Source organism: Xenopus laevis, chromosome 1L (assembly GCF_017654675.1).
Source record: "Xenopus laevis strain J_2021 chromosome 1L, Xenopus_laevis_v10.1, whole genome shotgun sequence".
Taxonomy (NCBI): Eukaryota; Metazoa; Chordata; class Amphibia; order Anura; family Pipidae; genus Xenopus; species Xenopus laevis.
In genome coordinates, this window is record NC_054371.1 from 124,468,314 (window position 1) to 124,482,995 (window position 14,682).

Below are 14,682 nucleotides of genomic sequence, written 5' to 3' on the forward strand. Positions count from 1 at the left end.
TATGCCATATATCCCCCATATGCAATAAAAAACGCAAAGTTTGCCCAGGAGCAGTAACCCATAGCAACAAATAAGATGTTTGCTTTTAAACAGGTGACCAGTACATTCCACCTGCTGATTGGTTGCTATGGGTTACTGCTCTTGGGCAAACGTAGCACCTCTTATTACATTACACCCTATGAGGCATCTTCATAAAGGTCTGTTTTGTGACTGAAACTTGATTTTGTACAATAAAAAACATTTTTTTTATTTTTTAAGCAAGTCCTGTGAGTGCTGAGTTATTGCTGTGGATATATCTATATATAACTTGTGAAAGTAAGCCTTTGCTTCAGTGAATGTTACTCATATGTTTGATATTAAAGAGAAAGTAATTGGCTCAGTAAAGGTTCCCTTCCATTCCTTATTTTTCCTGGTTTTACTTACTTATTTTACATAGCTGGAGATTCTGTAGATTGTGTATAAAAGTAAATTCTAGGTCATCGAGCTTTCCACTACTTTGGGGATAATAGCATTCCTGCAGTGTTCCAATACACTCTGCATGTTGCTTGTTCCAGCTTGAAATGTCTTACATTTATACAAGAGAAAGAAACAGTGCTAATGCGAAATGTACTTTAATCACACTGCTATTATCTTAGCCTAGACATTCTAAAACTCCATTCTATTTACTATATTGATAGACAATACATGCTGCAGTGTGACAAATAATTTTGCAATTAGCAGGCACCTGTCTGCAGATTAACTAGAGAACAATGTACCCCCACTCTAGAATATAAGGATATCCAAAGTCACTAGGGCGTTCCAAAAGCATATAAAGGCACATGTGCGTAGGCTGAGCTTTAATACAGGTGACGCAGCTCTGAGGTGATTACAAATAGCCCTGTATTTAAAGGAGTGGAGGCCCAGAAATATAATTTTGCACATTTAAAGCAAATCAAATTCAAATAACCTTACCAGCATACATTACTTTCTGTGATTTTGATGCAATTACCATTGACAACTGTATATGTCTGCCCAATGCTATTCTTGGCATTGCACAAAACAAATTAACAGTAGTCGGTTTATATCCGACTCCATTTCCATAATGCCTGCAAATGTCTAAATATTGTGGACAATTGCACAGCAAGCATATATATTAATCCTAATCCTAAAGACATATAAAGGAAATTTTGAGAAGAAACATTTGGTTTGATCTCAATGAATAATTGGGTTTATCCCTAAGACTTAGATATGTATCATTTTGTCCATGTCTTCTCAATGGCTTTTTCTTTATTGTAAAAAATCTAATTGGGAGATGAGATTCATTTAAAACGAAGGACACATCAATATTTGAGGATTCTAAAAAGTTTCAGAGAATTCTGGAGTTGGTTTACAATTAAAGTCTATGGTATCACATGAGAAGTGTTCCTTTACTTTACAGAAAGTGCTGAAAAGTGATCTGCATTGAAATAGTACAGGTATGGGACCTGTTATCCAGAATGCTCGGGGCCTGGAGTTTTCTGGATAAAGGATCTTTCCATAATTTGGATCTCCATAGCTTAAGTCTACTAAAAATGATTTAAACATTAAATAAAACCAGTAGGATTGTTTTGCCTAGAATTAATTATATACCACTTAGGATCAAGTACAAGGTACTGTTTTATTATTACATCATATTATTAAAATGGAAATCATTCATAAAAATTAGAATTATTTGATTAAAATAAAATCTATGGGAGATGGCCATCCCGTAATTTGGAGCTTTCTAACAGGTTTGCAGATAACGGATCCCATACCTGTACCTGAGAACGAAAACAAAATGAAATACATCCCTTTCCCATGTGCTAAATTCAGACAGAAAAATCAAGAAAATATTTAACACTTCAAAATCTCCCCCTTCATTTCAAAGTTGCAAGGTATTATTCAATAATACATAATGTCTATATATTTTTAATTCTAATTACTAATGGAAAACAGAACTGTTTTCATAGTACCTTAGGTGCACCATATGTTTTCTATTTTAAGGGAAGCACTGAATCCACTATTTTAGGAATTGGCTGAATCATTTGTGAAAGTTTTCTCTTTTGGAGGAAAGAGAACCAAGCACTCAGCGTGGTTAAAAAATATCTTTGGCTTCCTTGTTTGTGTGACAAAAAGTCACGTCATTTTTCAGATTCAGTTTGGCCAGGCACTTGTATTCAGGCATATCCTGCTGAAAAAGGCAGAATCCCGAACCAAATCCTGGATTCGGCCAATCCTTAGGGGCAAATTCACTAACCTCCGAAAATTCGCCAGCGACTGCTTCACTCACATCGCAACACGTCGCCAGGCGTAGATTTCCCAGGACAACGCTAATTCACTAAAATCCAAAGTTGCGTCCAGGGCACCAAACACTGGCGAATTTGTGCTAGAGTTACTGCGGCAAGCAAAACGAAGTTGCGTTGGCTAATTTGCTTACGGCGGGAAGTTAAAGTTGAATGGACGTATATGTTGCAGCAAATACATTACACTACACAAGCCCAGGGAACCATAATAAAATAAAATAAGTTGTTATATTGCCCTACACATGAGCCCACAGTATAGTTTATGTGTCATATGTAAGGAAATGTAGGGGGGAAGCTGGGTACCCCAGAAAAAATGTACGATCTTTTGCAGCCTATCACCCTGAAAAATGAAAAGTTGCCAGCGTTTTTTGGGACTATTTTTTGAGGAAGTCCTATCTACTCTATTGCACTTTGCCTGGTCTGACGCAAGAGGTAACGTTCAGTAAAATCCGCATCTTAGTGAATTTGAGAAATAAGGCTCTTTCGCCAGAGCAAAACTTTGCCTGGCGTTAGAGTGCGAAGTAGTGCTAGAGTCTATCTCCTTCACTAGCGAAGTTATGCCAGCAACCGTCAATCTGCGAAGTACCAAAATGATGTCACCCTGGCCAATTTTCATCAGCGTTAGTCACTTCGCCCTTTAGTAAATTTGCCCCCTAGTTTTCGCCGATAAATCCCATATTAAATGGTGCCCCATGCACACTGTTGAAATAGGTTAGTGGCTTTTGTTCACTGTATTGTATATGAGCGAAATGAGGCATTGGTAATGCACGGTAAGATCTATTTTTAATGAGCATATGTTTTTGGTAAAGGCTTTTCTTTCTTTTTCTGCAGGAGCTGGAAACGCAAAACCAAGAAATGGAGAAGGAACTAGAGAGATCAGAACAGAGCCTCAAAGACTCCCAGTCAGAAAGAGATCGAGTTCGAGAAGAGATTAGCAAAGCTGGAGAAGATCTTGATGTGAAAATATGTCAACTGAATGAGTTGCGTATGGGACTCTCTAAACTTCTAGAAAGCAACTGAAAGGGGAACAAAGCGGCTACACATGGAAATAGTTTATACTGTTTTTGCTCTTGGAAGAATTCAGACCGGTAATCCGGGAACACAAGTAGCTGACATGGACTAATGAGGACGTTCAGCAGTATTTCTTCAGCTCATTGTATTCACATGTCGATCAATGGTATTCTTCAGTTTGCTCTCATCATAGCAAAACCTCTTCTCTTCCACTTCAGAGGTCTGCAGCCTCGCTAAACTTTGTTTTTAACATTACATCTCAATGCCGCATTTTTCAGCCAGGAGTATAAGCCATTGTAAAAAAAACAAAACAAAAGAAATATGTGGAACAGGTAGATGGAATTAGGTAAGGGCTGCTTACAATCATTCTTTACCCACTGTGATACAGAGAAAAGCCTGTTGTCTCTCTCTGTTTTGTTAAAGCCACTCTATATGTTGTATTACCCATTCAAATCATGCAGCTGTGTAACTGCCTTAATAGATGGCAGCCGTACTGTTAGCTATTTTAAGTATAGGAATAAAAAGTCATTACATTAGTCCAATGTAAATCTATGCTAGTTATAAAATTGTACTTTTCTACATGTATAATCTGAACAGCAGTAGAACTGTAGATTTAATGAAGTGCATCAAAAAACACAGTCACCCACAGTATTAGGCCAGTGGCCGACGGGGAGGTTTGATGCCTGTGATTATTTATGCACAACTATGAGCGACAAATCTCCCAAAAATACATCTCCATTGGAAATAACTGAAATCCCTGTCAGTAAAACCAACATATCGCAAAGTTGCCTCTGGAGGAAACTTTTGGGCGACTTTGTGATATTTTTGTTTTACCACTAGCGATTTCAGTTATTTCAATGGAAATTTTTTAGGACAAATCTCCTCATCGGCCACTGCCCTAAATGAAACTAACTATGGCTGGTTGTTAAATGCAATATGCCAAGCTGATAAATAAGGACTTATGCTTCTGAACAAAGAATTGGTCAAATCTAGGCCTCACATCTAATATTATAGTGTTACTTGCAAATTTTAAGCGTCTTTGTGGGTTTTTAAGTAAACGCCTATGACTCCATATATTTTTGGTTTGAATATTAAAAGTACTAATACATAAACAGTTTCAACACAGGCTGTGTATTTGATCAGCTACTCATTGCTGCCATCATCCTGTCCCTAAGCACAGTGAAAATGCACATATACAAATGGACTGTCGGCTGATCTGTCAAATCACTTCCATTCTGGGAAACAAACAATCTCAAGGACACCAGCCTTTTGATCAGATATCTTAGTAACAGGAGGGAGTGTGAAGCTCTGAGGCCATGATAACAAGGTTAGTTGCTTTAAAGAAAAAGCCTGCACTAACATAAAAGGAAACAAGAGTGCCAAAAAGGGGACACCATTGTAAAGGACTAGTGGAACAACTGCAAGCTTTACAGGGGTGGTTCACCTTTTAGTTAACGTTTAGTTTATTCTAGACAACTTTTCAGTTGGTTTTCATTATTTATTTTTTGTTGTTTTTTAATTATTTGCCTTCTTCTTCTGACTCTTTCCAGCTTTATGGCAGAGACGCGCTGCAATTCATGAAGATTAGTCGCCCAGTGACAAATCTCTTCTTCGGGACGACTAATCTCCCTGAACTGCCTTCCCACTGGCTAGAATAAAAATCACAGCCAGATGGCACTCTGAGCGCTTAGTTTTCTGAAGTCACCCGAAGTTTCCTCGTGTGGCAACTTTGGAAAACGAAGCAATCCAAGTGCCATCCCGCCGGTGATTTTCATTCTAGCCAGTGGGAAGGCAGGGGAGGCAGTTCGGTGAGATTAGTCGCCCCGAATAAGAGGAGATTTGTCGCCGGGCAACTAATCTACCCGAATTGCAGCGTGTGTCTCTGCCCTTAAAGTGCTCTGTAAGGCTACACATGTATTGTTATTTCTACTTTCTATTTCTCATCCTTCTATTCAGGCATCTCCTATTCATATTCCAGTCTCTTATTCAAATCGGTGCATGATTGCTGGGTAATTTGGAACCTATCAATAGATTGCTGAACTGGATAGCTGCAAATACTTAATAATGAAAACCAATTGCAAATTGTATCAGAATATCACACTCATACTAAAAATTATTTAAAAGGTGTATAACCACTTTAAGCGTTATGTGGTCCCTTTGTCAAGGAAGAACCTTACCAGCGTATTACTGTATATATGTTGACAATTAGGTCATAGCATCTTTTTTGCAGTATCATTTTCCTAAGTAATTAAAAGACCTGAAAAAACTGTAGAGTTAATAAAAAAAAAGTCACAGTCCGGTACCTAGGACAGGGGGCTTTCATATTAAAAATTGCCTTTGTATTTTTCTAATGGAAAGATGAAGATGTGGATTTGTTATTGTTCACCTCTTGCTTTTTTACCCTAGTTTTTATGAAGACAATACTAATTTAACTTGCAATTCTTGTCAAAACCTCCACTGACTACAGCATTTATCACATCTGACCACCCTTAGGTTTAATATAGTATAGAGATACTTGGGGGCACATTTACATTTACTATTGGTCGAATATCGAGGGTTAATTAACCCTCGATATTCGACGCTCAAAGTTAAATCCTTCGACTTCAAATATCGAAGTCGAAGGATTTAGCGCAATTCATTCGATCGAAGGAATAATCGTTTGAACGATTAAATCCTTCGAATAGAACGATCCAAAGGATTTTAATCCATCGATCGAACGATTTTCCTTCAAATTTTCCTTCGATCAGAAATTGGTTAGAAAGCCTATGGGGACCTTCCCCATAGGCTAACATTGGTGCTCGGTAGGTTTTAGGTGGCGAAGTAGGTGGTCGAAGTTTTTTTTAAAGAGACAGTACTTCGACTATCGAATAGTCTAACGATTTTTAGTTCGAATCGTTCAATTTGAAGTCAAAGCTCAAAGTAGTCAATTCGAGCTAAGTAAATTTGCCCCTAAGTAATGGGTACCTGCACATCTGCCCAAACAGGTTGCTATCAACATTCACTATGTATTCCTGGAACTTCCACATTGTAGGTGGTTCTTCACAGTGAGGTTGTGGAATGCACTGCCGGGTGATGTTGTGATGGCTGATTCAGTTAATGCCTTTAAGAATGGCTTGGATGATTTTTGGAAAGACATAATATCAAAGGCTATTGTGATACTAAACTCTATAGTTAGTATAGGTATGGGTATATAGAATTTATGTGAAAGTAGGGAGGGGTGTGTGTATGGATGCTGGGTTTTCATTTGGAGGGGTTGAACTTGATGGACTTTGTCTTTTTTCAACCCAATTTAACTATGTAACCCATGCATCCCTGCCTACCCATAGTACTGGCCTTGTAAATTAGGGGCATGCACTGAGGTCAGAGGAATGGGGCTGTAAATGCTTCATAGCTGAACAACTGTCACTTTTTCATTTATAGCCTGTATAACACAGAGGTGGAGATCTGCTGAAAATGCCTGCTTTCATAGATTTCAGGTCAAACTCTGCTCCGTTCTGTGTATCTACAATCAGACGGAAAATGTACTTTTTAGTGCAGATACATGGAGATGAAGAAGAGAGTTGATCTACTTCTCTTCGCCTGCAGAAAAAATGCAGGCTTAGAGCAGTTGCTAAATGATTGATACACTCTTATGTTCCTCTATCTCCCCCCTTGATATGAGCTATGTTGGCCTGACCAAAGGTTAGACCCTCCAAGGGAAGCTTAAATTGAAAGTCCAACAACCACTGATCTAAGGTCCTTATCACATTCCCGCACTCACGCTATGGTCAGTTTTATCAGGAGCCAATTAACCTGCCTGTAAGTATTTGTAATGTGGGAGGAAACAAGAAGTACCTGTAGGAAACCCATGCAGACACGGGGAGAACAAGCAGACTCCATTAATATAGGGCCCTAAATAATAATATAGGGCTCAAATCAAAGTGTAGTACCTCAGTGCAATGTTAACAACTGCACCACTTACATACAGTATATGTCACATTCTTCCAGTGATTTAGAAAGAATAAGAAAAGCAAAACGATGAAACTGTATGATTATTCACATATAACCTTTCCTGTTGTTTCTACTGAGCCATAGCTATAGCTCTACTGGAGTAGTTTATTCTGTAGTTGACAGACTTCAATGATGCTAGGGATAACAGAGGAATCCATGGATCATTGTACTGGCTGGTTCAGAATCTCAGGAATAAAACTAGAAAACAACATTTACTGGGAAACAATAGTGAAACTACCAAATCACGTTGGAAATTTAACATAGAGGACTTGCTTTGGTCTTTGAGCAGTTTTACATTGTGAGCAAAATTAAACTTAGCTAGAGGTACATGCAGATTCAGTCTTGAAATCAGAGGGAAGGTTATACAAATGGAGCCATTTTTTACAGAAGCACAACCTATTCTTTGCTACAATGCATATTTATCTTTTAGATTCTTATAGAAAACAAATTTGGAAAAACATTATACCACTTAGTGCTGTTTTAGAGATTCTGAATTTTCTTTTGTGAAATTTAATAAAGCTTTGCAGCTTTGAATACACATGGTGTCTGTTTGTGAATTTCACTACCACTATAAAAGGATCTGTGGGATTTATCATTGACATAAAAGCTGAAATTTGTGAGCAATCAGTATGTATGCAAATTGAATTTCCATGTTTGTAAAGAAGGTTGGCCTTATTATCATTTTCCTTGCTCGTTTACATTTGCTGAAGATTAAAAAAACATACAAGTATAAGACCCACTATCCAGATTGTTCAGGACATGGGGGTTTCTGGATAAGGGATTTTTCCATAATTTAGATCTCCGTACCTTAAGTCTGCTAAAAACCATTTAAAACTTTAATAAAACCAATAGGATTATTCTGCCATCAATTGGTTTCATATAGCTTAGTTACCATCAAGTGCAAGGTTTAAACATCAATAAAACCCAATAGGCTGGTTTTACTTCCAGTAAGGATACATTACATCTTAGTTTTTATCAAGTACAATGTAGTGTTTCATTATTACAGAGAAAGTAGTTTGGTGTGATTTTAAGAAACACTTCTACAATACAAACTTCACTGTTTATATATAAATGTTATTTATATATATATATATATATATATATATATATATATATATATATATATATATATATATACTGTATATTCAAAGCTGTATTTTAAAAGTGATTCTACATGTTCTTGTGAGTGATCCAATTCATGTCAGTAACAATTTGAGCCAACATCACAAATTATTGAGCAGCACCTCCAAGCCCTGTTGTACCTCAACACTTAGCCATGCTCAAGGCTGCATTACAAAGAGAACTGTATCAGAGAATGGACCATTGCTCCTTTATTCTGGACTACAGTACACACTTGTATTCCAGTCTACATTAAAGGAACAGTAGCAGCAAAAGTGTTTTAATGGAAAGACAATATAAATTTACTGTTGCCCTGTACTGGCAAACTGGTGTGTTCAGATAAACAACTATAATTCATATAAACAAGCCACTGTGTAGCCATGGGGACAGCCATTGTTGCAGGATACACAGTAGAAAAAACATAATTTCTGAAGAATCCCATTACATGCTACAGGGTTTATCTGTTATATGCTGTGTATCCTGTGCCTGTTCTCCTTTTTCAGGTCTGAATAGATGCCCCATTGCTACACAGCTGCTTGTTTATATAAACTATAGTTGTGTTTCTGAAGCAAACACACCAATGCAGGGCAACACCGCATTATATTTTCATTACTCAGGACTCTTATTTTTTAGTGTTACTGTTCTTACAATGCCCTAAGCCCAGCATGACTGATACATCCTGCCTGTCTGTCTGACTGGTATCCTTGGACGACAGCTTTCTGCCTGTCTGACTGACTGCTAAGGCAATGCTGGACTGGGAAGCTGGTTTAGGGCTCTTAACACACGCCCTCTTTACCTGCGCTCCCCTGTGTTGCGCTTTCTTCCATTCAACTGCAGAGGAGTGCAGGAGTAGACACACTCAATTATCGTGAAGGGGTCTGTACTCACACAGACACATGTATGGGATGCAGTATGTTGCATTTCACCTGCGTTCGGCACATACATGCGTCTGTGTGAGTACAGCCCCCTTCACGATAATTGAGAGCGTCTACTCCTCCGCAGTTGAATGGAAGAATGGAATCGAATGGAAGAAAGTGCAACGCAGGGGAGCACAGGCAAAAATGGCCATGTGTAAGAGCCCTAAGGGTTGAATTTTGTAAAGCTTACAAACTACACAATGTTAATTTGTTAGAGATACTGACACAATTGCAGTAATTGAAAGGAGTGTGTTTATGCACTACTCTGGTCCACCTGCCTGGTTTTGAACTGGACAGTCCTGTTTCTACGTGGGCTGTCTGGTTCAGAACTGTTTGGATTTGGTTCTGAAACCCAAACAATACTCCCACTGAAGCCTGAAATTTGCAAATCCCCACATGCTACAGCATAGTCCCGACCTCCTTACAGCATATCCTCAATAAGCATCCCATCCCTTTAGAGTCCTGCACTGGTGTCTGTACCCACAGAATACCCACAAAGTGGTTGGGTTTCTGGCAAAAAATCCCTGACCTTGCAGGCAGATCGCGGATAACTCGCCTGGGTACCTAGCTACAGTGCAGTCCTGCGAGGGACTGATCCCCCTGGTTTCGGCAGCTTTTCTCCATTTACATGCAGATGCATCGCCGGTCCACAGTGACGGCACTTCCGGTTTTGCGTGCCACGAGAAGCACAAGAACATACGTAATTATTCCACAAACATCGCAAGATACCTTGCTATGGCTGCAGCATGCATCAATAATACAAGTAGTTGTGGCTGCAAACATCACCAACACCAAACACACAAGATGGTAGCCCTTAGCCCCCATTTGAAAGCAGTAAGGAAAGAGACACAACAAGCTACACAAATCAATGTGGTGGAAGAAAGCATGATGGACATTATGCACATCTTCTATAAGCTATAAAAAGAGTCATGAGAAGATCGGATTAAAGACCAAATACACATAACTCACTATTAACTTTACAAAAATGAAGGGACCTCTGCCATGTTACATCTGGGTTTTGCAGAATGGGGTAATGCATTCCTTAACAGATGGAACAGATATCATAAAATGCTTGGGCCTGGATGAGTCCTCACCTTCAAGGATAAGTAAACCTTTAAAACAAGTGAATGTAATATTGATGAGGGTGCTATTCTTTTGCAATGTACATTCTTTTTCTACTTTTAATTCCAAGATATTAAGAGAGACATGTACTGTTAACATGAATGAATTTTATTTACATTTACACAGTGCCACCTGCTGGTCATTTCCCAACCATTCTGGTTAGGAAAGAATTTAGAATGGTTTTTATGGTGGAAAAAAAACAGAAGAACATCAAACCAGCCCTTGTTCTTTCAATTGACTACTTGGTGGTCAGGCTGGTGGTAAAATAAAAGCAGATGGCGCTGTTGTAACAAAATTCATTCAGGTTAACAGTGCATGTATCCCTTAATGTCTTGGAATAAAAAATAAAGATCAATATACATTGCAAAAGTGCTTAGAATTGCACCATCATCAATTTTACATTCGCTTATTTCAAAGGTTTACTTCTCTCTCCTGAGTCTACATCAGACTGCTGCACAGATGTTAGAAAACAGGAATAAAAGCAGTTATTTCTTGTAAAAATAGGATACAGCCTCTCCCAAACTCTCTCCAACAAAACAAGGTGACTTGCTAAATTAGAAGAGCAGAGAGCTTCCCAGCTGGAAAAAAATTCCTAGGGAATTGTAACTATGCTCTATTAATAGTAACAGTAAAAATACACTAATGACCGGGGCCTGGGGCCTATTTATACATTTTAGCCACCTGGCAACTTCCCACAAGGTGTAGCTGTCGCTTAGTCTAACCAATAAGCTAATTTTAAAATTAAAATATATATTGTAAATTTTTTATGTTTATTCTTGATTTTGAGATGTATTTTTCAGTCTAGTCTGTGTAAAGACACGTCGACAATGTAAAGACACGTCGACAATATTATTGCATTGTACAAATAGGAAAATATCCATTGCAGACCTGCTCTCATATCATAGATATACACACTTATATTTAAGTATGACCCTTCATTTAAAATGGTCACCCTTTAATGTTATCCTAAATGGAGGACATAGTTATTAAATTATAATGCACAAGAGCCATGAATATCCTCTAAATGATATCCTTATAAATGGACCTAAGTGACGTCATAAATCATAATTGGTGCATAGTGATGTAATGTCAAATACAAATAAATAATGTACCCCCTGTTGAAAAATATGAGGATATTAATAGTCATCTCAGACTTCCATGACCTTTATAAAAGAACTTGGCCTTTGGTCTTGTGCTTTTATTTGGTCATGAAACTCCTCCGTGACATAAAATGCTTATATAGTACAATAGGGGGTACTTTATTCACTATATAAACATTCAGACCACACCCTAGAACAGTAGCAGCTTTCCTTTGGTTTTCCTTACATAGCCAACAATTGAAAATATGTGAGCCAATCATAAGAGTTTCCCTCGGGCCATGGGCCGATCATACAAGTAAATGAGATACCCATAAAGTAAATAACTACATGCAACCTATAGTGGGAAGTGTTTATTCCCCCCCCCCCTTCGCTCTGTTTACATTGACTCTTGTTAGTGGTGGTTAGACAATCAATTCAGTGTAGCACAGGTTACCTTGCTATTAACATATATTATAATAAAAGAAACCTATAAACCCCCCTGACACAAAATACCATCATTTGCTAATAAAACACTATCTCAAGGAACAAATAAGCCTACATTAGAGGGGTGCAAAACAATGCAAGAATACATACCATACTACAAAATGTGCAGTTTATCACCATTATAAAAGGCTTGTCATAGTGAAAACAATTGTATAAGGTATTGTGTATAGGTTTGGCCACAACTAGACTACCTGGAGAGCAGCCGGTGTGACTGTACCTGGCCCTGCCCCCTCCAGTTTTGCACCCAGACCTGTGCTCATCTACTTTCACCACTGCCACAAGAAGAGGCTTTAAAGCAGGACTCCCTGCAAGGGATCAGAAGGTAATATATGGAGGTTCATCTCTGGGCAGAAAGTTGCTATCTGTGCAGAATGCCTGGAACCTGGGTCTCAGAACTAAGTGCCCGGTCTAGCTAGTGAAAAAAGTTTATATTATAGCTCACTGCAGCAGTAAAAAGGGAATTAAGACCAGGTAGGAAGGGCAATCTGGTGCCCCAACAAGGAGTAACGTAGGGGTTAGTACCCTAGCACATACCCTGCCAGTCAAGGTCACATCTGACAGCACAGGATAGTGTTTACCCCTAATAACAAAGCTGCACAGTCCTAGGATTCGACTGTTCAGCACCTGGTGTTGAGCAATACCTCTGGGATTTTTTTTTAATGTCAAGTTGCTGTTGCCTTTCTCTGGATTAAATAAATTCCTATACTAATATATAAAAAAGTGGATGGTGGAAGTATTGATTATACACCAAAACTCAAATATTCATGGAAAAAACAACTCAAACATTAATAAAACTGCCCCTAAATATAAGGAGTGAAGATGTACTTGCTCATAAGGAATGGTGAATTGTAAAATACTAAAATGGTTTCTATCTCTGACAATGGATTAACGGGAATCTTAAGAATCATGTTTTGTAATTTTCTACTTGCTAGATAGTGGGAAAAAATATTCCAGTAGAATATCATGTATTGCTATGCAAACTAGCCATCTCTGGGCCAATCAGATAAAAGCTATAAATAACACTTTGCTCACTTTACATTTGCGGATCTGTCGCCCTGCCAGGAGTATGACGGTTACCTTCATTTGTGGGACTGAAGCATCTGGCAATCATATCACCATGAAGGAATTGATATGTGGGTGATATTGGGCATATTTGCAACTAGGTAGTAAGCACGGATTATGTTTTTTTTTCAGCTAGCTACAGGTAGAGGAATACATTTGACTGGTTGCCATAGGGTACTGCCAAGGTGCAAATTTGCTGATAAATGAGCCCCTTGAGTCTGTAGCAAACAGTAACAGACATTGTGCCTACTTCTTCTGCCTATAAAAATTCAGTAAGCCACTAGAATTTTTCCCAATTCATTAAAATAAAGGCATGCAGACCTCCTTTCACAACCATTCCTAATACTTCAAGGCCACCACCTTGGCTTTGCCTGTCTTACCTTCCTGTTGGCAAAAATCAGTGGTGTGAATGTACATTGTTGCTACTCCTTCTCACCTGGAGAGCTACCCGACTGCCTGCTTACTTGCTGTTGACAAAGATAAATGTAAGCAGTGAAGTGGCCTGTGGCTTAGGATACTAGACTCACCAAGGAAACAGAATATTCGTATATTCCTAATTGATGCACAGCATGAGATGTGTGGTCTTGCAGGGCATATCATATGGTTGGATGTTCGATGTCTGTGAAGGACAGGACATGTGCTAGACTTGGCCTAGTGCAATGTGATGGATTGTGGAACTGTCTGCTTTCCACAGCAGGTGGTGCAGAGGGACATGAAGATCCCAGACATTGTACTACACATGCACTAAGAGGTAGTACCGGATATGGTCTGCCAGGCAGCACTCTTGCCCCTTTAGAGCCACCACCAGATCAAGTAAGGACAATCTTTGCGCCTGTTCTGTGAACAGGCACAAGGAACAATTATGGAGCAAATATTTAATGTTTTTTCAGACACAATTAGGATTTTGCACACACAAAGAGTGATATTCTAATTTTATTATTATTTGTGGCTTTTGAGTTATTTCGTGTTTTTTTTATTCAGCATCTCTCCAATTTGCAATTTAGGCAGTCAGGTTGCTGACCAAGCACTGATTTGAACGAGACTGGAATATGAATAGGAGAGGCCTGAATAGAAAGACGAGTAATATACAGTAACAATAAATGTGTAGCCTTACAGAGCATTTGTTTTCTAGATGGGGGTCAGTGATCCTAATTTCAAAGCTGGAAAGAGTGAAAAGAAGGGGGCAAATAAAACTACAAAAAAAAAAAACAATAATTAAAAAGTTGTTTAGAATTAGTCATTCTAGAACATACTAAAAGTTAGCTGGATCAATGACATGGTTGATTGCTTGCTGGGCACAAGGGTAGAACTAAAGACTGACATTTACTATGAGAGTTTCTAATTGCCAACTAGAATTGTTTAATGCAAAGGTCTGTCCGGATGGAAATAGCTTACACGTCCATCTTTACATGAAGGTTACTAATCCTAACTAGCCGTTTCCTTCCTAACAATAAACACTGCATTTCCTACAGCAAAAACAGATGGACTTTCCTGGACAGCTGGACCACCTGAACTATCTTGCCAAGATCTTCTGAAAGAGGGTAAAATTAAGGTTAATGAATCAAAAAGATATACCAC

The 14,682-nt window shown here is 38.5% G+C and overlaps 1 protein-coding gene across 1 annotated transcript in view; it reads left to right on the forward strand.

Moving 5' to 3' along the window:
* The window catches only part of homer3.L (homer scaffold protein 3 L homeolog), a 70,811-nt gene extending 62,972 nt beyond the window's left edge, over positions 1–7,839 (forward strand). Inside the window, 1 exon segment of the mRNA NM_001087155.1 lies at positions 3,132–7,839. Within this exon segment, the coding sequence (NP_001080624.1) occupies positions 3,132–3,320 (189 nt within the window). The 3' untranslated portion in view covers positions 3,321–7,839.
* Positions 7,840–14,682: the final 6,843 nt, after the last annotated feature.